The sequence below is a fragment of the Sphaeramia orbicularis genome, chromosome 4 (assembly GCF_902148855.1).
Source record: "Sphaeramia orbicularis chromosome 4, fSphaOr1.1, whole genome shotgun sequence".
Taxonomy (NCBI): Eukaryota; Metazoa; Chordata; class Actinopteri; order Kurtiformes; family Apogonidae; genus Sphaeramia; species Sphaeramia orbicularis.
The window spans coordinates 44,081,877-44,108,698 of record NC_043960.1 but is presented as its reverse complement, the minus strand read 5'-3'; the positions used below and the strand labels follow the sequence as shown (position 1 = coordinate 44,108,698).

Sequence of the window (26,822 nt, the reverse complement as noted above, 5' to 3'; positions counted from 1 at the left end):
GCACTTGCAACATCCATGTTGTGCCAGTAAAAGCTCTTTTAACTTACTAATTAAATTGTTCTTGTCCCCACAAGATACAGGCTTCGGCACAATATATTGCTTTTGTACCTACTTGTTAAAGATTCTTAAAATATGAGTTTATCCTCCAGAGTTTTGTTTCCACAGTCAAATTATTTTGGAGAGCCAGTGAAGAAAGGCTGGGAACAGGTGGAGAAGTCTTCAGATTTAGATTGGGCCAGTGGGATCTGCAAGATATTTGCAATCACATACTCTGTGACATCAAGTTTCATTCCACACTTGTTTTTGGATTCCCACCAGCCTTTCTCCTGAGTCTAGTGCAAGTGTGTGGTGAATAATGGAGCAGCATAGTGCAGGAGAAAGATGTGAAGGTCTTGATGGGGTAATGCTGATGGTTGCTGCGATAGTGGTGGGGGGTGGATTCCAGCAGGATGACCTCATCCAAGTCCCCTGCTCCTGGGAGAAAGTGAGCTCATGAGTGTCGTAAAGAAAGAGGCATTTATAGTCTTCTAACAGACTTAGATGGCCTCACTGTAGCACAATCCAATTTTCTTGCCTGGTCCTGGGATAATGGCACATCTGTGAGAGGATGAAACCCACTCAGGGCAACAAAAAAAGAACGTAAAATAGAGGGTGGAAATACACATCCAAGAAAATCACTTGTTTTTCAATCAGGTTGGACAGGATTCAATGCTTTTGTATCTTGTCTGTGTGATAAGAAGTGGTTTTGTGTCTTCACAGCATGACAACACTTGAACCACTTGATGTCTCCAAAAGGATGATGGCATTTCCATATTCCACCAAGGAGTTTTTAGATGCAGCTGCAGCAGCTCTTCAACTGTTTTGTTCACCCCCAGGCTTTTGCAGTTAGTTGTTCTTTGGAGGAAATTTTGGGGGAAGAAAGAAATAAGTCTTCAGTGAAGCTTCAACAGGGGAAAAAAACCTCCAGTGATGTCATGCGAATAAATAATGTACATGATCGGAGCAGATTCGTGCCAGCTGTTTTCCTCCTCGCTGCTGTTTTTCATTTGTTTTCTCTACACAGTTATTGTGATTCTGGAGGAGACCCTATCTCTCGCTGTGTAGGCTTTATGATGTGCTGATATTCCAATGAATGAACGGTCGGCTGACTGCGAAAGGGAATAGGATATTCCACTGGGAATGAAGCACCTCCCCTTTAATCGCTCGGGTGAGTTTGTCGGAGCTGCTGGAGTCGCTCTCTTCACTCGCACGTTTAGCGTCAGCCGCAACAACAACTCCGACGGATTTCGCTGCTTTTGTTTGGGCCAAAAAGCTGCTGTTTTCTTTGTTTCCCTTTTTATGGAATATAAAAGTCCTACCGGTTGGAAGGTTTTGTCACTTCTCTGTATAGATTCTTTGTCATCGACATGAAGAAACACGAGTTAAAGCATCTAAAGTCGCTGAAGGACTGAATAAGGTTAGTGACTGACTGAGTGAGTGCGCATTGACTGCGCTGCGTTCACTGGTCCTATTTATATACAGTTTGTGGGATATGTTTTTTTCTGAGGTTTCTGGTAAAATCAGGTACTTTCAGTCCTGTTTTGCTGCTCTTGGTGTCTGCATGTATTCATAATTTATTGGATTAGGTTAAAGCTGATCAAATGCAACGCATGAATTAAAAACAAGTTCCACATCTTTGCTCTTCTTAGTATTCTCTCAGGCTTTGTCTTTGACTCCTTATAACCATGTTAAGGTCGGACTTTATTGCTCGGGTGTGAGATGTTATTGCAGCCTCTGGGCAAAGTCCAGATGCCAGACGGTATTGCTTCTGCGTAAAACAAAAGGACTGCGTTGAGGCCAGCTGTTGGCTGAGTTTATGTCACTTGAATGCACGTAAACACGATTTTTGTGGGTCTGTGGAAGTTGCAAAGAGGAACAGAACATTTGGATTATTGTTTTTATGATCAAAATAAAGCAGACAGTGTTGACCACAGAGCACACAACAGAAATCCAACACAGGATAACCAAATCTGATCACATCTAAAATCAAGTGCTAACCCTGTCCCTGTGTGTCCCTTACAGCCTCCTGCTCTCAGTCCACCACAAACTAACACGTCTGGAAGCAGAGCTGAGATGGCCAAGTGGCTGAAAGACTATTTGAGTTTTGGCAGCAGGAAAGTGCCTCCGCAGCCTCCCACACCGGACTACACAGAGAGTGAGATTCTAAAAGCGTACCGTCTCCAGAGAGACCTGGACTTCGAAGATCCCTATGAGGACTCCGAAACCAGATCCAGCAGAGGAGAGTCTGGGGCTTCGGACCCTGCTACACCTGTGTATGGGTCTCCCATGAAGACCTCTAGCACAGACGTGAAGTCTCCCAAACACAGACTGATTAAAGTGGATTCTCAGGAGCTGGGGCGCACCAAGATCCTCCTCAGTGCCATCTCCTTAGAGGACCAGCAGGAGCCCGTAAGAGCCTCAGTCTCTTAGCATGTGTTTGCAGGTGTAAAGGTGATGATAGATTACCTGACTGCTGTCTATGCAGGCAGAAGGCAGTGGGAAGGAGGGATGAAGGGAAGTGAGAGGTGAAGGATAAAAAAAAAAAAACCCTTTCCACTTCTGTCTCGTCCAGTTTCCATCACTATGACAGCTTTATTGATCAGTCTCCATAAGCAAGTGGCTGGTAATGTGTGTCACAAATATACATTCTTTACATAAATCACATTAGATCCCATGCGTCACATAAATTTGCTACTGTAGATGGAGGAAGGCATTATTGATGGCCCGAGCAGACCATTGAATCAGAGTGGGTCACAGTCCCCTGGGTTTATGTTTTCCCATAAATAATAAATGGGGTTTGGTTTTGCAAGCTGAGAGAGACCCCCGCATGAGCACATGTTAGGGGCCATATACAGTATGCAGTATGGCGATATGTCAAGGGCCACTGGGAGGTATAATTTATGCCGTAGTGCTGTTTGTGTCATCAGGACTGCAGAGGCATGCTGGCTGTGTACATTGCATTTGGAGCTGTAGAAAATATACAGAGCTACTGGGACAGAGAAAGCAGACAGATGTTGAGAGAGCACCCAGAACAGAGGCAGAGGTTTAACAACATTAATTCAGCTCAGACATGCTGAGTGAGTTAAGACAGTATTTTGTGGGGTTTTACCATTTTCATTGCTGCTTGTTAAATCCATGATTCCACAAGTGCAAAAGTCCTGAAGTGGATTGGAGTAATAGTCTTAACTGGAGTCGATAGCTCCCTTCCTACTCTTACCCCACTTCTGCTCTCATTAATTTCCCAGGGTCTGTGGGAACATCCGCATTCTAATTAACATTGCAGATTCCTGTGCGTTGCATCGATAACCTGTTACAGTATCAACGTGGGATTAGAATGTAATTTTGTGAGGGTGTGCTTGTGTTTAGCTGTAATTTGTGCCTTCGCCAGAGTGGTTTCCTTTGTCAGAAAGAGAAAGGAAAACAGCGCTTTGCTGAAGGGGGAAAGTATTTGTAGGTATATGTGCAGTTGCGTGAGTTGTGTGTATACATGTGTATGAGAGTATGACCATATGGCTCCCTCTGTAGCTGTCAGAATGCCAGAGGACCACTGTTTTACTCCTGTGCTCGCATGAAGGAACAAATGCTCCCAACCAAGAAAGCAACTAGCAGGCCAGCTCCCTCTATGCTCTCTGTCCTTTCTTCCTCACTCCAAATATATTGTCCTCAGGCAGCGTGATTTCATGCTATGCTGCATACAGCTTAAATGCGGTAATAAATATACAATACTGTTTCCTCTCATTGGGTGAGAAGATGGAAGTGTGTGGTGTAGCTGCTAATTACACACTGTGACGACTCATACTAAAGGTGCTAATTAGTGTTATGATCATGTTCCACCAGTGTTTTCTTTCTTTGCAGCGTAGCCAAGCATACATTTAATGTACCATTCAGTGAAGATGTGATTGTGTGTGACAAGTGTTGATAAGATGTGATATTGTCTGTGCACCTCTGTTTCATTTTTATCCTTTTTATATAGAATAAATGTATCAGAAAACTTTCAGGGCTTGGATGCTATAATTAGCGTTTCACACCAACAGGCCTTTATGAAAAATGAAACAAAAATGGGTAGAAAGAAGAGGAACTGCAGTATGGAAGTCCCAGTCAGCATATAGCTTCCTATTTTAGCTCTTTTTATACACGTGCCTGCAGGAAGGCATAAATTTGTTTGTATATTTTATATTTAGTCAGAAATGCTGGAGATCTTGTTCTCTGAGGGGACAAGTTAATGTTCTGTAACACGTCTCATTTTTCTTCATGAGTAAGTGTGTGCTTTTGTCCTTTAGGTGGTGCCATCTGCTCCTTTGGCAGGGGACACAGATTACTCTGACCCGTTTGACGCTCGCTTGGACCACAGACCAGAGCCGGATCTCGGACCCATTCCCTGTGAAAATAACGGCTATATGGAACCATATGAGGCTCAAAGGGTCATTACAGGTCAGTGGTGCTCTCTGTCCCGACTTTTACCCCGTCCTTCATGTGTTATTGTTCCTCTTCTTTCTTATCTCTAACAGCACCCACACATACAGTAACCTTATGCATTTACATGACTAATTAATCAAAATTACTTTTATGATATGAGATTGGATAGTATTGGGTTGAATTCCATTAAAGGTTCCTCTCACTTCACATAATAAAAACAACAACAGTCAGGTACTATATTGCATGTCAAGTGCATTAAATAATGAATGAAATATCAAACCTTGATCTTTTTATTACCTGTCAGCAGTTCTGTCCTGCAGTGATCAATGACTGGAATAATTTGTTTTTCTCTATTTCTTCGTGGTCATTTTTGGTCTCTTCGCTCCAAGGACACTTGTTAAATGAACTAATAATCAGTAATTTCTGTTTAATGACTTCATGTATTAGTGACAGTCAGATCGGTGTAACTGTCCACTCCACTATACTTGAAGTTTATTAGAGCTGAAGTGGCTCTCGGCCTCACAAAATGTCCTTCCACAGAATCTATTCAGCTTCAGTCTGGGACCTTTGTGATTGTCTCGCACATCGCGAGCTTCACATCTATCGTTTTCCATTTGTCTCTCCTCCTGTAACATCTCTGTCTGCCCATTCCCAGTGCTCTCCCCGGTCTGTCCCAGTCATTTAGTGTAAAAGCCCCCCCCTCTCCCCTTATCTATTTCTCTGTCTCTCTTCATCTCAAGGGCTCTCTCTGGCCCTGAGGATACTCTGGCTGTCTGTCTAATTTTTCTTTTAGCTATTTTTATGTACTGTCCTTTTCCCAATGTCACTTCTGCTGGCTTTTTGGTGGTTGTGTGAAGTTTGTTATCTCAGTTTTAAATAATAAAAAAAAAAGCATCCCTTCTTCTGCCTAAAAGATCCACAGGAACCTTCAAGGAAATCTTCCGTTGCTGCTGCAGCTGGATGGACCCATTGGAGAGATTAGATTCAGCGCGGTGATGGCGGAGCGTTGTTTCGCCTAAGCATTGTCAAAGCTCTTTCATTGGCTGAATTGTAGCCTGTCATTCCAGGCCTGTCTGTCTGCCTCCTTTTGTCTGTCTGTCTCTCAGCTGCTTTTTGCTCATTAGAAAACAGCAGAGTGGCAAAGACAGATGTGAGATTGGAATAGTAATTATCTCCCACAATGTCTTAAAGACACCTGTGTGCTCTTCAAGACTCTTCTTATATTGAAAAAAAACATTTTCTGCAGTTTTGTCCCTCCAGCTGTTACTGTCTCACATTTCATGAATGTGGTAATGAGGATAAATGACTGGTCTCCCTTCCAGTTGTGGCGTCATGGTGCTCTGCCATGCATCTGTATGCCCAAACACTCTCAAACCTTCTCCATTACCATTCTCCTCAATCTTCCATCTCTGTCACCTTTCTGTCAAATTGCTATTTTCCCCCCACCCCCTGCGTGTGTTTCTTCCATCATGTTTCCTCTGAATTTCTCATTTTATTTCCTCCATGCCTGTTTTTATCTCTGTGCCTTCATCGTGAGCATCTCCAGGCTGCCACTGACACCGCGGGTTCCCAGTGCAGGTAGAGCAGCATTCAGCCCCGCTGTGCTTCTGTCTCAATGACTTAACATCAAACGCTGACAGACCTTCCCCCACCTCCCTTCCTTGTCTGTCTCCCCCTGTTGCCCGCCTCTTTGTGTTGTCTCCTCACTGCTTCCACCTCCTTCTCCTCTTACTCCTCACTTCACCACCTCCCCCTCCCGCCTCCTCTTTCTCCTCCTCTTCCTCCACCTCTCCTCCACCCTCTTCTTTATAACCTCAGGGTCTTTCCCCAGGGCCTCCACTCGGTCGTCATGGTGACTACAGGCCAATAGCAGTATCTTCTCGTGTGAAGGTTAAAGTTTTCCTCTGCTTTTCACCACTGAACACTTCCATTTAGTCCTAGCGCCACTCCATTCTCACGTGAGTGCATCTTCTTTGAAAGGCTGCCAGCCACAGGGACCAAAAATACCTACGACTTCAATTTTCCACATTTCTTCTTCTCTATATCACCTGTTTTTTTGAAAGACCCTGTTATATTTTGTTAAACCACTGTTGCTGATTGTTGCTACTGCACCTTTTAGGCTCCTCTGACATATTCAGATATCTGATGCCGTCCTTGTGCTTGCGTCAATATTTGAATCCTTTTATCTCATAGCTATATTCGATCCTACGTAACTGTTTCATGTGCTGAAAGTTGTTTAGTTGGACCCCACTGAGAAAGTGATGAAAATGTTAACGGGGGAACAAGGATGCTGTTGTGAGCTGTGCTAGATTGCAGCTGGGAATCGGATGGACAAGAAGAGGGGGCGGGTTGTCACCATGTTACTTCTCAGCTTGTAGCCCAAGGCCTTGTTAAGCCCCCCATATGAGATTCTGAGCCCACGGCAAGCTGTGCAAACATCATTTGTCTCTTTTTTTTTCTAATTCTAGTCATGTCAAAGCTCAACAGGTGTTTTATTTTATTTTGTACTAGACTAGACAATAACATCACTGTTTGGTTTAAGGGAATTAAATTGCTACTGACAAATATTATTGCATTAGGGTCTTTCTTTCCTCGCTGATAGATGACACATCAGACACTTTTCTAAATGTTTTGTCAGTGTGAATGAATTTATTCTATTTTGAACTTGTTTTGACAGAGCTACAGCGTGGCCCTGGAGGAGGACGGGCACGAGGAGGGGTGCAGCTCTACGACACCCCCTATGATGATGAGCGAGGCCAGCGTCCAGGCCTGATGTATGGAGAACCTCAGGAGGAGGGCAAGGAGAGCAGCAGGCTGCCGCAAGATGACGAAAGACCAGCTGACGAGTATGACCAACCCTGGGAGTGGAAAAAGGACCACATCTCTAAAGCCTTTGCTGGTAAGGAGAAAAAAAGACAACAATCAACAATACATGTAGGTCATTTTGAGTATTATATAGATAATCGATTAGATCTCCTTCAGTTCACCCTCCCATAATCAACCTAGTGACTGACTTGATGACTATTCTATAAGCTGGTCTTTTTAAAGCATGTCCAAAGGATAATTGCAACTATTCTGTAAATGTTGTCCGAATAATCCTAAAAATCTCTTCCTGAATACCTTTTAGACAGGATTTAGGCCACAACAGGTGAACCATAGTTTATTTTACATTTAAAATGTTTGTTTTACCTGATTTTTTTCCCCCTGAAAAACGCCAGTGAGTCACAATATTGTTTTTTGCTTTTTGTGTAAAGAGGTAATTATCAGACACAAAAATGTAAGTAATAATGTATGTTTTAAAAACAGTTTGTCTAAAGACCAAGTTTGATTCTAAAGCCCCCACATTAGAATTTATCCATTCTACTTATGTGTTAAAAAAAAAAAAAAAAAAAATTTCTACACGTTGCAAAGTACAGTTTTTGGAACCTCTAGGTGTAAAACGTAAACCAGATAACTCACAAAATATTCCTTTCTATAGGGGGAATATTCAGTAGAATTAGTCAAAGTGGGAAAGACCAGGGTTGAAAAAAAAAAAGCTGTTAAAGGGCAAAGCTCTCCCATGAGCACACAGAGAACCCTGCTGCTGAAAATACACAGTGAAATACCCATCTAACTGTCCTGACCTTTAATGCCGTTCCTGTCCCTTTTTTATTACATCTTCTAAGCCTTTTAACGCAAAGACTGCTGTGACCTTCACTGTCTCTACTTAAATGACATATCTCTCTCCACTGTCACTCCTTTTGGTACTATTGATTTCTTCACATGTGATTGACCACTGTACAATGACTGCTGAAATGAAGATCAGATGTTGTGAGTGTGTTTGTTCAAGTGTGAAGATGACATTAACATCTTATAGAAACCCCATACCATCAGCAAAAGGAGGACGTACAGTATGAAACTAGATATATTTATTTTACTGTCAAGTTATCTGCATTAGTTTGTTGTTTTTCACTATGTATGAAGCCAACAGCACATCATGCTACATCCAATCCTGACAAGTTACACTTTCTCAAAGTAATTAGAGGTATAGAAAGAAGTAAAAGTGTGTGAGGTAGTGAGGAAAACAGAAATAGAACCATACTGATCGGTCAGTTCAGAGTGGATCAGTGTAAAGCATGCCCGGCCAAGTCCACTTAATTGAGCTGCATCTCTAAGTCACCGAGGTCAAGGTGAGGGGATAATAAATCAGCCTTGCCTTGTCCTTACTCCTCAGTTCTCGCTGTCCTCCTGTGTGCCCCCCTCCCTCCTCCTCACATCTCAGTTAATTACATGTTTATATGTGCGTGACTGATCCAGTCCTAATAAGAGAGTCATGGTCAGCACACAACTGTGTGAATACACACACATGAAATATCCATTCATGGTCAAATCACATTAACCAGAGAAGCAGAAGACACCGTAATTTGAGATCTTTTCAAAAGGAAGTGCATGACAGTTAATTTAAAAATACACTCTCACCTATGTAGCACTCATTCTTGCATTATCTGTTCTTCCTTAACACTTTTCCTTTGTGCCACATACTCTAAGCCCTCCTGCAAAGGAGCACTCGGAGAATGCAGTGGAGGAAAACGCTTGTGCATCTCCAGTTGTCTGACCCCTTGTTTTTTCCATTTGGAGTCAGCACTCTTGAGCTGGCATACTGTCTGTCTGTGCAGACTAGAGCACTGAAGTGTAAACACACAAACAGTATTTTCCATTCTCACATTTAATCCATATTCCCAGACCAGCTCAGCATGGCTTTGTCCACGCATGAGGAAGGGGAGAGACAACAACAGGGCAGAAAGAGAAAAACGGTAAAGATGGAAAGACAAAACGGTGAATACAAAAAGACAAAGAGGAGGCACAAGAGAGAGAGAAAGATGGACAGGAGGAGGACAATGGATAGAGAGGCTCTGTGGAAAGCCGGAGAGAAACAGACAGGGACATCCAAGGTTATTGTAGGTTTGGTGGCAGCTCACTGCTTGTTTGTGGAGGCCCAGTGGTTCGGAGGGGAGGGGCGTTGTGGAGAATTAATGGTTGAGGGCTGTGGCAAGGTGAGGCAAACGGGGAGGAGGGGGTGGTCAGGGCCATTGTAGCAGGGTGCAATCAGTCATCCGCTAACACGGGCACGCTTTCTCACACATATACACACCAACACAGCAGCAGTGACAAGGCGGTCCCCGCGGCCCCCCCTCCCTCTGTGGATGTGACACATTCACTCAGATAACCTGCTGCAGGGGGCAAAGGGGGTATCGTGATCTGCCAGCAGCCCCTCCGCCCCCGCCTCATCATCGCCTTCACACACGCACATGCAAACTCTCACACATGTGGATTCTCAACTAGGTTTTCCAGCTCTGATTAACACCAGGCAACTAATTCAAGGGTGAGAAGAGGTTGCGTGCATGTTGGTTTGTTAATAGTAAGTGGGAGTACCGGGGGTGTAGGAGGGGGTTGCTGCTTCATATTGAATGTGGATTTGTGGGCATCCTGAAAGGAATCAAAGCTTATCCATGTTTTCACGTAAGCGCTTGGCTCAATATTGCATGCTGTGGTTATTTTTCAAATAGTATCAGAATAAGCCTGCCTCCAGAGCATTTTGCTTTTTTTCCATTGGACATAGAGTCCACTTGAGCTAGTTGTATCGAGGATGAGCCTGGCCGTGCCTAAAGGCGTCCAGCATGACAGGCCTCCCTCAGTCCGATAGGTTTTAATTACGGCATTAGACATCTGTCACCAGTCACTGCCATCCAGCTCGAATTACAGCAGCCATTAATTGTTGTAAGTCAATAGAGAGTCCAGTGTAAGAATTTGGCCCTGCAGCCATTCAGCACCAATTAGTGAGCTAATGAAAGGCACCATCTCGTTAGCTATCTGATGGCCACACCTAATGAACAGATGAATGGGTGTTTCAGGTGTTTCATGTTTTTAAGTTTTATAGTTCTGTACTGGAGCTCAGAGCCATTAGCTGCAGATGATGGTCATCTAAAAGCTGGGGGAGTAGTCACATGATGAAAATGCTGCGAATCAGCAGGAAATCTAGATTGGGAAGGTGAATGAATAACATTTCCACCCCTAGCAATTACTATTATGGTGCCATTGAGCAAAGCACTTATCCTCCACTTGTTCCAGTGCACCTGCTTATGAGACAACCGCAGAAGAGTACAGATGTATACTGAAGCATTTTCAATGTGAATGCAAGATGAGGCAACAAAGGGTGTATGTAAACAGTGTATAGCATAGAATAAGTGTGCATCAGTCTATCATGGAAGTTATTTTACTAATGTTACATTATCATGCATCACTCAATTAGGGTTCCCCGTTATTTCCACAATAAATTAATTTAACATTTGGTTAAAAATTGTATTAAAGTTTATGTTTTCATCTGTGTATAACCTCACATGTATGAGAAGCATTCTTTGTTATCTTAGAATGGAATCCACCATGTCACGCTGCCATATTTCTGCAGTAGCTCCAGACAGACTTCCTCTTCTTCCTTTTCTTATATTATAGCAGGTAGTATCTAGTGATGAGGTCATAACCATCATCTGCTATGGTTGACTGTGGATCTGAATTAACATCCTCTTAACTCTAAAGCCTTGTAGAAACAAAGCAATTAGTGGCTTTAATAGGGGACTTGTGTCTGTTTTGTGGCTACTATATGTGGGGAGAGGAGTAGTCAGTTTGTTCCAATCTGTACCACTACACACCATTAAATGTCACACATTAAACCTCTGAACCTAATTAAATGTAAAATAACACATTTTTAAAGCCCTAATGATTTAGAAGTTACTGATGGTTAATTTTCAGTTCATCAAATAAATCCAACAATCATTTAAAGGTTAAAACGTGTTTATTCGCCTTGTTATCCATATAGGGAAATTCGGTCTCTGCATTTTACCCATGCCAATATGTACAGTACCTAGCATTAGCATAGCACATAGCACACATTAGAAGCAGTGAGCCACCATTGAAGGTGCTCTTGGACCAACTCCAGCTCTTCACCAGTACTGTGGTCAAGGGCACCGACCGGAGAATTAACCCATATGTACCTGCTTTTAATGGTGGGGAAAACTGAAGCACCCAAAGGAAAACTGTAGAAAACAGGCGAACTCAACACAGAAAGGCTCCAATCTGACTGAACCTTCTTGCTATGAGGAGGTGCTAACCACTATGCCACCACGCCACCAAATGTAGACCATTATGTATCATGTATCAATAACTGCTGTGTTTTTGATATATAATACTTCAGGTTTATAGAAACTATAGCTTGACTTGATCTTGACCATTATATTAATCAGAAAATAATGAGTAATCAGGTATCATTTTGCACATTAATATAGTTGTAGAACTGTAAGCAAAGAAGTAAATGAAAACATAATGTATGTGGATTTATATATTATTTAAACCATTTTAACCAAGATTTATTTGTCTTTTGTGGTGTGAATAACACTGTAAACTGGATGCTGAAGTGTGCTTTAATGTGTTAATGAATTCCAAAGCAACGGTGCTTTTTAGCAAAGCTTGCAAAGACACCTTGACAGATGGCTGGTGTGTTCGTGTGCTGCGTCTGTGTCAGGACAAGGTTTTTGTCGGCTGTTCTGCATGCGTGAATTCTCCTACGTGAAGAAAAGACGCATACCACGCTGTGTGTTTGGTTGTGAGATTTGTGCATGCAGACAAACATGCCAGCAGAAAAAAAAAAAATAGAAAAAACAAAAGCGAGATTTTCATTTGTGGCGTGATGCTGCTGTGTGTGGCTGCAGGCAGGCCCTGGGGGCATCGGACCAGCTTCTTCATCAATTTCCCAGCACAGTGGAAGGGCTCTTGTCACTCTCACACTCTCTCACTCTCTTTCACTCTTGTCTGCTTTTTCTCTCTGTCACATTTCTGCTCCTCTCGCATTCGCTGCTCTTTGTACTCCTTCAGTGTGAACCTTTACTGACATTAATGAAAAAGCATGTCCCTCATGAATCCCTTTTGCTAACCAATATGAAAGACGGGGAGAGAGATGATGGAAGTAGAGTAGGGCAAGTGAGGAGAGGAGCACAGGAGTATGGAAAGAGGGATAATGTCCCACTTAGAGGGAAGCAAGGTGAAAGAGTAGTATGGGAAGGACATAGAGAGCAGCATGAAGGGGATGAATATGGGAAATCCCTGGGAAATGGATACAGAGGAAATACTGTCAAGGAATATGCACTGATCTTTGATTCAATATGTAAAGCCGATTAAACTGATCCACATTAGAAGAAGAGCTTTTTTTCTGCTGCACTGGCATAAGGTGTTAATTGTCTAACCTTATGGGGGGCATTTTACCCAGCAGAAGGTCTTTGTGCCGAGAGAAGATGGGACGGCAGGGCTGTGTGAAAAACAGATGTCTTCATTAATGGACTTAATGAAGCTGTTCTATTGTCTTTGTGGGCCTCTCCTTCATTACAGGGACACTGAAAACAGCTGGTGTTCTTAGAAAAGCAGCTATCTGTCATTCAAGGTGATACGTTGTGTGTACACAGAAAAGCAAATTCAGTCAGGTCATTGGCTTCTCCATCGATAATTTCTCTAATTGTTAACAGGTAGTCGAGGCACCATATCTGACCACAAATGACTGAATTGCTGTCACCTGTTTCATTATGTGGGAGATGGATAACACTTGCCATTGTTTGAGCATGCTTACTGTAATTTAGTTCATGAATATAGATTGCAAGCAATGCTGTGAATGTACCTTTGTCCAGAGACCATTAGTGTGTCTCAGTGTTTTGTGCTGGAGAACAAAGGCTCTGTGTGTGACAGATCCACAGGTTTCCATTTGAAGAGAATTGTAGCCAGATGTTCCTTCTGTGTGTGAATGTGCTTTCTGTGTTATGTTACTAATGTTATGGGGAGGGAAATCTTTTTTTTTCCCCTTATACAGGCAAAATACAGGTCCCTGTAACATAAATCATTAAAGTGACACTGTAGTGTGTGTATTCAGGTCATAGCTTCATCTACAGTGCCACAAAAATCTGCTTTGTTTATTTCTGTTATTCAAAAGGAAACAATACTCAGACATCAGAGAGTTTTTAGAGCCATAGAAGCAGGATGGACTCTAGTACAAAACTTTGTCTACATGATGGATCAGTGTTAACGTAATGTAGTTGAGTGGCTTATATTGTTTCAATCTAGGGTGAGATCATTAAAAAATGACATGGATGAAACTGTTGATCAAATTATTCAGGTTCTTCCATGAACATATTTAATTCATACTTCTGAAGTTTTGAATTTGAAAAAATCCTCAAATAATGTTTTTACCATTGTTTGTGGTGTTTTTTTGCCATCTTTAATGCTTATAATGTAAAATGGAGTTCTAACGCGGGAAACATGTAACAAACTTGGCTGATCAGTGGTTGAATCCCTATATCTTCCTGGATATATAAAGCACCCAAAGATGTCTCAGTGTAACAACAGGTAGTGTTGAGATGAGAACAGTGGATTCCTGGGGGTCGTCCATGAAAAACCAGAAAACAGAAAGGGACACTCTATTTCTTCATGATTTGTGATGTGTAACGTTCCCTCTATCACCACCATCTGAACACATCATGTAGCCAAACCAATTCGTGGCATATAACATGAATTTTATTTTCTGCTTTGCAACATTTTAAAACTTTGCTTCACACAGCTGTCGTTGTTTAGTTCATCTTATTACCTCCTCCTCACACACGCTGACAGAACTGTTTTCTATGCAAAATATAGTTTTAAGATTCAGGATTATGAGTTGAATGAGTGGTAAAGGACAGCTGCCTCACAAACACTGAAGGAGAGGAATCTCAATAGAATTTTCCCTCTGCCTGCAGTACACGACTACCTGAGCTTATGTTCCACTCAGATGGTTGAGCACATTTCTGATCTATACTATATTGCTGGGGGGTCAAACTCAGTTTAGTTCAGGTGCCACATACAGCCCAATATGATCTCAAGTAGATCAGATGAGTAAAATAATGACAGGGAAAAAGTAAAATTACATCATGAAAATGTTTTCATCTACAAAATATCCTGTAACAAATGTGAATAACATGAATAACTACAAACAACCTGAAATGTTTTGAAAAATAAGTGCAATTTAAACAATATTATGCCTCAGTTTATCATTTGCGCATGTGCATTACAACTTACAGATCACAGTGGATCTACAAATACACAGAGCATTTAGTAACAGACAGAATATTGGTAAAATTACACTTCTCTTAAGACATTTCTGGTTGTTCATGTTTGTTCCGGTTCTTCACATTTTTGTGAAAGGACAGTTTGTAAATGTAAACATTTTCATTTGATTTCACTTTTTTACACTAAAACAAAGCAAAACATTTGGAGTTGTCATTATTAATAGGCTATTATGATAGTATTGTACTGGTCCTACCCACTTGAGATATAATTTTGTGGAACCTGAACTAAAATAATTTTGACACCTTTGATTGTTAATACCTCAGTTTAATTTGTACATTGCACAAATTCATCTCACTGGCTGGATTGGACTCTTTGGCGGGTGGTTTTTCCGTATGTTTGACACTCCTGCTGTATTGCCTTGGTTTCCACTCTGTCGTCCTCTCTCTACTTGTTTCCCTTCACCTGCTTTTGGGTGCTCATTTACACCCCTCTCTCTTTCCACTTGTCTCTCTCAGTTTTGCTTGAGAATTCAGTGTGTGTGACACTTTGATGTGGAGGCAAGTGGAGAGGCAACAGAGTGTGGCAGTGGCGCTGCTGGGTTTTTCGTGGGTGTCAGGTGTTTGTGTGGACATGTGTGGACCTTTTTTGTGTTGCTGTGCTGTGCGTGCCTCCAATTGAGGGGTGCCAGGGCACACTTTAATCCTGGCTTCAACTGAGGTACGGCCCGCTCCAGATGGGGCCATTGTACTGCACCATGCATCAATAATTCACAGAGCGCCAGAGAAAGTGGCGGAGTGTGTCTGCCTGTTCAATAATTAACCAGGGAAGGAGAGAGCCATGTATGTACAGCCTGGGTCCCTCACCAAAACGCCCATTCAGATGGCGTTTGATGTTGCAGGCCTGGGGGGTCTTTGGATTTGGCGGCTCATTAAGACGTCACCCTTTTTCTTTTTATTTGTTTTGTAATCTGTTTTTGCCGTGAGCAGCAGCTGAATGTACCGATTGGACCTGGAAAATTGCATAACGTGTGTGTCCGTTTGTGTGCAAAGCTGTATTAATGACTATTACAGTGGATGGCTTCCTGCTATGGTAGATAATGAGCTATTTTCAGTTTCTCTCACAGCGTACCTTCTGCTGCTCTCCTACTGTAGGTAGAGCAATGCATGAGCTTTATTCTGCCCCCACACTCTTCAGTTCCACTGTCACACTCCACTGTGGGCTGCAGCACATATAAAGTCGCATTGTGTTTTTCTTGTATCAAAGAATACCAAACAAGTGGATTTAGTCAGATGACTGTAAACAGTGCAGCCTGTGTCTTCTCCTGTGCTCCTTGTTCTTATCTTCTTGAGCTGGAGTATATCACTGTAGGCCCATTCATGCTCTATGGTAAAGACACATACGTATACGGACTGTCTGTTATGTCCGTCCTCTGCGTTCATTACGTGCGTATTTCTGTCCATCCTCTGGGAGCTTGTGGATGTGAACCCCAGTGGAGAATACATAGCAGTACCACCGGGAACCATGGAGGCAGTGTTGAGATATGAAGATAAGAATAATTTGCAGAAATGACAGAACTTTTCAAAGAGTGACAGTATAAGTTAGTGAAAAACTACCGATACATTTCTGACAACCACCCTTCTAAATATCAACATTAGTATCCACATTAGATGAACCTCCTCTGTCGTCACCATGTTTGTTATTGACTTTCTTATTCTTCATAAAAAACTTTACTCTTCTTCGTTGTATTCAGTCAGTATGTTCTTCCAGAGCGGCGCCCTCTGGTGGATTGACAAATGCTCATTCCAATGCATTGGACATTTGAAAGTATGAGGGCTGTGAGGCTTGACACTGTTAGAAACAGACCTACCTATTTATGTATGTGAAGTGAACATAAATGGGCATTTAAGTTTACATAGAACAAGTGCATTTCATGACCCCATACCCTGTCATTTGTATAAGCACCCCCCTACCAGCTTTTTACAGGGATGCCTTTTCTTCATACATCCCACTTCTCACTCACTCTCCTCTCCCAACAGTAAGTCTTGCACCTGATTTCAGTTTCACTTTTTAATCGTCACCACTTCTCTCACTTTAACTTCTTTTTCCAAACCCATCTGCTGTGTTCTCACTCTCTGCCCCCCTCCCCCCTCCTCTCTCTTGCCTCCTCCTCCCTTCCCCGCTCACTCCATCTCCCACTCTGTTAGACATGAGGGAGTTGTCGGAGTTGCCCTGGCCTGCCCCAGTCGGTCAGCTGGAGGAGGAGCCCCCCATCAGAGAGCAAGGTGACCTCTCACCCTGAACAAACCCACAATATGCAGTCACCCCCAGGCTCATTGTCCCAGGCTGTTGCCCTGCATCTGTTCTACCTCCACCCTCCACCTATTGCAGTCTGCATCTGCTCCACCTGCATTTGTCCTGGCTTATTGCAATGAAATACTTTAAAATACCACCTTTTTCCCATGTAGTAGAGAAATATGTATAGAAGTTAGAATATGGGTCTGATCAAGCAGTAACACATGGACACATTTTGTGTTCAACAGTCTCTGTCATGTAAGCAGAGTAACTTCTATGCATGTAGTATACATATTTGAGTAGGTATTTATAAGCACTTTAACTTGTATAACAAAGTGTGGGGAGATAAGATTTTTAGACGAAAAATGTCAAATTACTGCTCGGTAACATGTGGACTTGAAACGGACATCAACTTTTTAAACTTTATGCAAACATTCAAAACACGCGGTTCTTGACTGAAATTGATATCAAGTAGGACAAAACCTTTTAGATATTATGTTCAACTATGCAGACAATAAATTTTGGAATAAAAATATTGAAAAGTCTCTGTTTTATTGACATGAGAATGTGGTAACATGTGCACAGGCTGCCATTGTAACACGTGGACGACTCTTTACCATTGTATGCATCACCCAAAATGGTGACTTATTTTCTAAAACAACATGCCAAATATAATCACAATGCTTTATTTAATGTATTTAATACTAACACAGTGTTATTTACAACTTGTGCTGGTCCATACTGATGTAAGTAAATTACAAATAAAGAGTAATTTCTCAGTAACAGTTCACAGTCTTTTTAAATGTGACCAGTGTATGAATTCACAAACTTCATCATTCAGAATTAGAAATTCTCAAAATAATAGACAAGCTTTTGCATGTCTTTTTGTTAATTTAATGCAGCCTAGCTGAAGGTTCGGAACTTCTCCTGTACTGTGTAAGTGGTGTTTTAAAAAGGATAACAGTTCCATAAAATAAGAGATCTTTAGGAAAAAAATGAGCCCACTTGATAAATGATGTGTGCAAATTTACTTTATCATGTTGATGTTCACTTTGGCTTGATCGAACTCATATATGTCAGAAGTATAACTTTACATAATCAGTTACATCTTTTTTTCTACAACTGATACTGAAATTTTGTAAACAGTTCCATAAAATACAGTTCTTAAGATAATAAATGAGCCTATTTGCGAAATGATAGGTGAAACTTTGATTTTTGACACTGATGTTCACTTTTACTTAATCTGGCCCATATTTATATAATCCAAAATATGAGCAACTGTATTTACATTCTTTACATCTGCATGTTTGTACTGACACAGGGCATCAGTATTTCCCCTTAAACCCCTTATGTAAAATGTATCTGTGACATTGTAGGTTATGCACATACTATAGTGTACCTGTCCACACACACCAGAGGATGGTGTTGTGCGCATGTGTGTGTGCACGTGTGTGCGTGTGTGTGTGTGTGCGTGCATGTATGTGGGTGAGAACATTACCTTCAGGATGATAAAATGTACTTCGAAAACTTCAATATGTTCCTTCTATGGAACATTAAATTCATATAGTTTAAATGTCATAAAGTAAAATAAAAATAAAATACTATAGTCACAATAGATTTATCACAATGAACATGTTGCATTGCATAAACCTGTGTAGAAGGTTTGAGTCATATATAGGACTGATAAGGTCTATTTGCCTCTTTCTTACTTTCTTTACCTCTCTTTAATTCTTGTTTGACTGCCTTTTTTATGGGGCACTAATGTCATTTTTTGTGATTTCAGTTTTCGAAAAGTTAAATCAAATTGATCCAGTACATTCACCAGCTTCAGCCTTTTTCCAGATTATACATCATGCTACTTTTCTTCTACTACTTTTACGTTTACACACTTATAGCTAACACCTCTACAGCAAGTGTTCATAATAATGTAAGAGAATGTTACAGAAATGCTAAATGTGTTCTTTACTTTGGTTTTGTCTAATATAATACATTACTAAATACATTTTAAAGTAAGCCCTCCCCCAGAACTATTCCCGCATTCCTGCTTTGTATCAAAAGTGCATGGGAATTACCCAGTAAAATAGGGTGTCTGCCTTGTTCAAGTTGCATTGCTAAGTATCACAGTACTGAGTAGTACGGTGATACGCTTGTGGTTTAATCACAACTTGTGTAAATTGAATTTCATTGAAAACAGACACAAAGGGGTAAATAACACTTCAGTCTGTGAAATGGTCTCAAAGACAACATGTGTATCACATCAGAATAGTGTTGTCTACATAGAAGGATACCAGATCCAAGACGAAAAGAAGACAACTTCCTGTCTCTTGTCTGCCCTAGGGGACTCATAAAAATGTTGATGATGGTAATAGTGATGATACTGATAGTTTTGCAGTCTGCCAGACCCAGACCTTCTTCGTTCAGTTCGACCATGAGAGATTTCTTTGCTGCATGCACAGTTTTACAATCACTGGATATGTGCTGTTTACAGACGTCTGGCTGTGATGGTTAATCTCTTTTGATCATAGTGCTGTGTAAATAATGTGACTCACATTTTCTGTCCCCATCTGCCAACAGTTCAGTTTGATGGCGCAGACTGGGAGCGCTCCTCGTCGCCCACAGAGCGGTTGCGTCCGCCGGGGCCCAGGTCCAGCCCATTAGCAGGGGGAGGGATGAAGTTTCGAATGCCACAGGAAGGACTCGCAATGGTGGGGGAGAGGGTGGACCCTACCCTGCCTTTGGAGAAACAGGTGTATGTATGCTATCAAATGCTGCTAAACACATACAGCAGCTTCTTAAACATAGATCAGCTTCTTTGTATTCGTCTGATAGACTGCGCTTCAGTTAAGGGATTAATTACATTCATAAGTTTTCATGGTTTAATCTTCATTAACTTTTTACACTCAATTACTGAATATCCCTGTAGCTATATATATTAATTAACATAAATATTAGACAAACTAGAGGGGCAGACAAACATTAACTGGTAACCAGTGCCCACAATGTTAGAAGTTTAATGTGTGTACGGTAAGGAAAAATATTCCTCTGCGGCAAAGAAAAATTGGATTAAGCATTGTGTCCACAGCATTTATACATCAAATATCCCTGGGTCTCTATTTATGCATACAAATGCTATTTGTCTGTATTATAAATCTGTGTAGGTTGTAAATGTCTCTACACAGATGGTTTGTTCACTCATTTATCATCCGTTGTAATAAAAGTGTTTTTATATTTAAAGGGAAAATGCACTATTGAAACATGAACCCCATTTTATTGCACTCTGTTTACCTATGAAGGGTGTGGACATTTGAAAGAAAACAGAGTCTGTATTTCAGCTGAGTAGCAGTGATCAGATCTTACAGAAAGGTTGGGGTGTGAACTAATTAAGTCAGAACATTAAAAGCACACATTTACTTTGGTCTTGTAATTTCAAACATCATTGGTGTAATTTATGTGGTGCTGCTGTGCACATAAAGGTCTGTTTTACTAATGAAATCCAAGCACAACACCCCTTAAGCACATATACACATGCCACAGACACAACAGTCACACATGCACACCTACACTTGAGGGTGGTAGTAGATTGTTCTGCCCCATTAGTCTCTTAAGGACTATTAGGGGCTTTGTGGGCTCTTTCAGCCCTGCTTTAAACAGAAAAAGACCATCACTGTCAACCTGTAGCGTTGTGTACACCTAGCATGTCAGACCTGTTTCAGTTGTAGTTCACAAATGAAGAAAACACATCAGCATCACAACAGAAATATATATTTATATCACCTACTGCTTGTGGCAGCTATAGGTGGGCATGTCATTGTCTCTGTCAACATTAGTTTCATAGTTTTCAGAACTTCTCAATTGTGTGTATGATATAGGGATGTACATATCCATCAGTGTGGCCATTGTTTTAAGGACTGTCAATGATGTCCTATATTAAGAAACAACCAACACAATATGATCTGATTCGACACTATGTAATTTGCAATTCGATGTATGCAGAAAGTATATGATGCTCTGCAAATCAATACATAGTCTCCTTTAATTTGTGTGGTCCTTATGACCACTGCAAATGATAAGATAACTACAAAAAAGCAAAATTTTTGCTTAGAATAGTTGTTTCTCTAGTACAAGTGCTCAGTGTCTCATTTATGGTTTCTTTTTGCTTTTGAAAAGATCTAAAAAGCATATGACCCTTTCTGCATAAAAGTCTCTAATAGAAGATACGTATACAATATAGCAATAGGAGTGGGTTAAACTTAGATCCCAATTATGATTTCTATGGTAGAATGCTTATCTTAAAATGTCTTAATCTTATGTTGTTGGGTTTTTTTTTTTCTTTGTCAGATGGTACCACGGCTCATTGTCACGTTCTGATGCAGAGTCTTTGCTAACGCTGTGTAAAGAGTGTAGCTACCTGGTGAGGAACAGCCAAACCAACCGCTCAGATTACTCCCTGTCCCTACGGTAGGACACATACACACATTCACACACACACATTTAAATAAACTCTCCTTTAACAGCAAGCGGTGAAACACTTGAGTACCTTCAATAACATCCCTGTCTAAACGGCCTTACAATTTAATTGCACACGTCTAATTTTTTCTGCTTTGTGACTTTGTGTAAGAGTGTGTGCAAAGTGTGTCGAGCCACCTGAGCTACTGATCTCATATCGCTTTCTCCACACCTCTCCATCTGTCTTTCTCCCTCCCTCTCCTTTGCTATCACACCCACTTAAGATCACCGCTGCACTGATTCCTCCCCCAATACTCATTTGCAGGGCACAATACTGCTTATCTGGTCAAATCTCTCCCTTATAATTAGTATCATGATCCATTGTCTCGGTCTCACACCACTCACCCATCATCCCTCCGTCCTCACCCTATCCTTGGTCCCCTCCGTGGCCTTCTTCCCTGACTCCCAGTGGGCCTCCTAAGTGGTAATCAGGCAGGTAGAGCACACTTCAGTGCGCACATCATCCTCTCCATAATCGCTAATGAATATGAATTACCTTCTGTGGGCCACACAAGAAGGGAATCAGGGGTGGGGGGGTGCCAGTGTGTTGGGCTGACATATAAACAAGCTCATGCATTACTGATTTACATGGATAGAGTGGGTTTGACACACACACACATGCACACATGCACTGCACAAGTGACAAGGTCTCAGTTGGCACCAGTTCCATCTGTGGTGACTATGAAATCTGTAAGATGCATTTTATCATCATTTCATACTGTTCGTTGTAAACTGTCCTTCAGTGATAGATGACAGAGGCTCTGGAATGTTAAACATGGACAACATGTGCAGTAATATAGAGCTGTTGTGTGAGCTAGCTTCAGTAGGCTGTGTTTTAGCATCACTGAACAAAAATCCCATAATAATCTCTCAGCATATTGTTGTTGAAGAGATCTGTGATAAAATGAGACAGTTGCATCTCTTCTTGACTCTGTCGTCTGGCTTTAGCAAAAGTGGCTTATGATTGAAGAACTGAGCCAATCACAGGTCTTCTCAGAGAGGGGAAGCAATAAAAGCAGTGACTGACAGCTGTAATGACCAATCATTATAAAGCAGGGCTGTCAAACTCATTTTAGTTCAGGGGCCACATTCAGCCCATTTGATCTCAGGTAGGCCAGACCAGTAAAATAATAGCATAAAAACATATAAATAATCACAACTCCAAATTTATCTCTTTATTTTAGTACAAAAAAGTTAAATTACTTCATGAACATGTTCATAATTATGAACTCTTCTATCACAAGAAGTGTGAATAACCTGAACATCCATGAACAACCTGAAATTGCTTAAGAAAAATATGATGGTTCATCTTCTTATTCACACACGTGCACACTACAACTCACAGATCACAGTGGATTTACAAATGCACAAAACATTTAGTAACAGGCATAACATTGTCAAAATGGCATTTTTTGTGAATGGATATTTTGTAAAAGTAAATATTTTCATAGTAGGATTTTACTTTTGATTTTTTTTTTTTTTTTACATAAAACCAAAGATAAATTTGGAGTTGTCATTTTTTTTTAGGTTTTAATGCTATTACTTTACTGATCTGATCTGCTGGAGATCATATTGGTCTATTTGTGGCCCCTGAACTAAAATGATTTTATGTCTCAGTGTAATTTTTGCATTTCATAAATTCATCCTGCGTGCCAGATTGGACCCTTTGGAGGGCCATTTTTGGCCCTCGAGACTTATGTTTGACGCCCATGCTATAAAGACTCTGAGTCTCCAGTGCACACTCTGTAGCCCTGAAGCACCATAGCAGCTCCCTTACCTGTGATACTTTGGCTGCACATTTCCAAAGGGTTTCTATCTACAGTCTGTGCTGAAGCTGCAGTTTCTGACTTTTTTTTCTGATTTCTGTCTGCTGTGGTTTTAAAGTTTCAGTGTGTTATCTTTAGTGGCTTCTACTGTTGAAGCTGCAACTGAATCCCCCCCTTCACACACACACTCCCCTGACAGTGCAGTTACAGCCAGTATGTGTTTTGTCTTAGCTTTTTAGTTAAGGGATATTAACTCTGGTCCACACTCAGACATAGTAAGTGATGGTGTATATACTTTACACCAGATAAGACAAACTTTAAGAAGCAACAAAGAAGTCCATTCTGAGTTACAGTACAAACATCAGAGTCAGAGGAAGTGGCCCACTCAGCAATGTAAGATAATGATATCACAATTGTTCTTATTCTTTCTCATAACTAACAAAATATAATATAATTGTGAATGTTAAATTCCATTCATAGACTATAAATATGGACACAGCGATAACTCTTCAAAAATGAAGCCAAAAAGTCTCAGTCTCCATGTGGTGGCTCATGTATCACATATCCCACCTCCCCCATATGCCCACAGAGGACCTTAACTTTTGTGTCTCAAGATGATACTGTCAGCCAAACAATGACGAGAATGACAAGGGTTGGTTATTGAAGAGAAAATGTCACTCCATTGAGAGTCAGCGCTCAAACAGACGGGTCTTCCAGATTTAAACCAGCATGAATATTTATGAAAGAGCACTGGTAGGCTCTAATGTACCATGAGATACAAAAAGACCCCAAAACAAACAGGGCAGCATGGAAGCACACTGTCAACTCGAAGCGCTGATGTGATAAAGTGACTGGCTCTCAGAACTCCTGAGACCAACAGGATGATGACAAACTGCCTGTTGTTTAGCTCCATGTAGTCACACGGGGAATTTTTGGTTTCACCACTCTTCAAAATTTAATACCGTTTACTACGATAATGTCAATTCCGGTGACCAGTTTAGACCTTGTCTTTCCCTCTGCTTCTATAATTAGACGTACATCATGAGTGGCTGGCTGGCTCTTAAAGGGGAAGCCCTCTCATTGCTGCCTGGCTCTTTAAAGGGGAGGGACCGGTGTGGTTGGCTCTTTCATTAAACCGTTTTCACAGTCCAGTGCGTTATTGGTTCTCTCTCTGCCTTTGTCTGTCCGTCCATGTGCTTTAACACCAGTCATCCATCCATCATAATGGCCCTTCATTCCTAATTTGTGACATGGTGTTAAATCTCAGTCAGAATTATGTCCTAAAAGTGCAGCAGAAGGAAGTGAACATAAATCCAGTCTCCCATTCCCAGTGAGTCATTATGTCTAGAAGACCACATGATATTTTATGTGCCCTACATTTTATGTCATCCCTCTTTTCTCACTTACACACTTCTGTTTTTTCACACTCATGGTGTCTTTCCTTTTTATCTTGTGCCTCCCTCCACATCTTAGTTCTTGTTTCTCTTTTCTGTCCCCTTCCAGGAGCTGCCAGGGTTTCATGCACATGAAGTTCACCCAGTGTAAAGATGGCAAGTATGTGTTGGGGCAGAACAGCCCCCCCTTCGACACCATCCCAGAGGTCATCCATTTTTACACCACACACAAACTCCCCATCCGAGGTGCTGAGCACCTGTCCCTGCTGTTCCCTGTGCTGGTGCAGACGCTCTGACCTGGATGCTCCTCCTGGACCTTCAGGATCACCTGTCAGTGATCGGACACAGTAAAACTTGAATGTCGTGCCAGTGCTCTCGTCTTGTTGGACTGGACTACTTCTGATGATTCAACACACCAGGGGCCAGGGCCCTCACCCACCACTGCTGTTGTACTTGTGCCAAGTGTCTGTAACATCCGGGAGATCAATTCACATGAAATGCAAAACCTGAACTTTAGACCACTGTCGCAGTAACATGTCTCATCTCCTCACTGAACCAAGAACACCTGACCCTGTCCCTTTCCTTCACACATTTCTTTCAAGGCTGAATGAACTGTAGTGAAAACTGATGAAGCTGTAGCTTCATATTCTAAACATTGCTACAGGAAACTTAAGAGATGATTGAGATTAATTTGCTGCAGTTTCTTCATCAACACTTGTATAATATTGCTGTTGTCAGGTGAAAACCTTGCAAATCCTATTTTGCTGATTTTTCATATTTAAATTTATAGTCAATAAATTATACTATTTGGCAGGAAAAGTCCTCGGACTTGAAAGTCTTATGTAAATGGTGAACAATGTAAAATCAGTACTATTTTTGAAGCTTAGAGGTTTTTACCAGCAGCAGTGATATTGTTTTTCTACACAAAGACACTATGGGATGACTCTGTTCTGTTAATGTTCCTCCAGCCTGTTCTGTACTGTCATGCTGCTGTATTTTGAGGATTTTCTTTCCACATCTCAATGTAACTTGTTGATTGTTTATCTTAAGCAACAGAGAAGTTATGTATTCATTGTACTTGTATTGACCTTGATGGCCTGTGCTTGGTGGCCTGTTATGCAGAGGTGATGCTGAAATCATCATATTTTCATAAACATCATGTCAAGCATTGAAGGCGAGCTGTAAACTGATGCAAGGGGATGGTAATCTGGACACTCAAACTTTTGTGAATGTTGGCCACAGTTCATCCACATTTCAGCTGGCCAAACGATTAAATGCGTGTGGGGAGTTGTATTTGAGTTAAATTCTTGCCATCTGGAATGGGTTTCCATGTCTGCTGCCTGGTTGCAGCGTTTGTCATGAAGACTCGTCTCAGAAGAGGCAACATATCTGCCAATTTCTAAAAGGAGTGAAGAGAAATTCATACCATTGTTTCTTAATCTACAAGTCTATTGCCTGAGTTGTATTAATTATTATTGGTATGGCCATTCTTTGTCACTAGTAAAAGATGACATTTATTTATCTGCTGTGTTAGAATCTGTTTTTGGTGTCATGAAGAGCAATTCTTGGTTGGTTTTGTGTTGAATTTTAACAGAAAACAATTCTAAAATACTCTGATTAGTGTAATGAATCAAATTTTATACAACAGACTCCTCTGCAGCCCGGGAAGAAATAAAGGAGGCACAAAGGATTTGGCAAAAATTGCATGCCTTACGCACACAAACATGCTCACATTTGCTTTCCTTCATCCATTAACAGCAGTGTTGGGAGGGAGAGGGTGAGGACTGGAGGGTGAGGTGTGGCTGTGGATGGGGGTACGGCAGCCCTCATTATTTGGGCTGTGCCGCAGTGAAAAGCACTGGGATTGCTTTCATTACTGAGCCAAATGAAATAGCAGAGGCTGATTACCCGCGTGACAGAGAGGAGACGAGCTGGATCACTCTCTATTGGGGAGAAAGTGAAGGAAGAAGGAGAAAAAAAGGGGAGAGATGAGAGGGAGATGAGGGGAGGGGAGGGAGGGGGGCGAGACGGTGTCTGGCTGTACTTCCCCAACAAGATTCCAAACAAGTGGGTGTGTGGGTGTTTGTGAGTGTAAGAGAGAGACTGTTATATGCAGGGGGGAGAGGAGCGGGGGGCTGTTATAGTCCCATTTCTCATACAAGGTTCCCTGGGGAGGGATATGAATAATAATGACAGCGGCGCTGCTGCATGTAAAAATCAAACAAATATCACGCTCACATTTTGCATTACCTCTGATTTTGCACTATGTCTGCTATTTTCTAGCCAACTGAGG

General features: G+C 41.4%; 1 protein-coding gene across 3 annotated transcripts; it reads left to right on the top strand.

Moving 5' to 3' along the window:
* Positions 1-1,069: 1,069 nt before the first annotated feature.
* Positions 1,070-26,050, top strand: shdb (Src homology 2 domain containing transforming protein D, b). 3 transcript variants are annotated; one of them, XM_030133002.1, is made up of 8 exons: positions 1,075-1,456; positions 2,062-2,448; positions 4,320-4,470; positions 7,133-7,354; positions 16,776-16,853; positions 19,438-19,612; positions 21,202-21,321; positions 24,639-26,050. In XM_030133002.1, the coding sequence occupies exons 2-8, from the start codon at positions 2,113-2,115 to the stop codon at positions 24,823-24,825; spliced, it is 1,269 nt and encodes a 422-aa protein (XP_029988862.1). In that variant the 5' UTR covers positions 1,075-1,456; positions 2,062-2,112; the 3' UTR covers positions 24,826-26,050. The 3 variants fall into 3 exon arrangements, with proteins under 3 accessions (XP_029988864.1, XP_029988862.1, XP_029988863.1); XM_030133004.1 differs by lacking the exon at positions 21,202-21,321 and having other exon boundaries at positions 1,070-1,456; positions 19,438-19,610; positions 24,639-24,815; XM_030133003.1 differs by lacking the exon at positions 16,776-16,853.
* Positions 26,051-26,822: the final 772 nt, after the last annotated feature.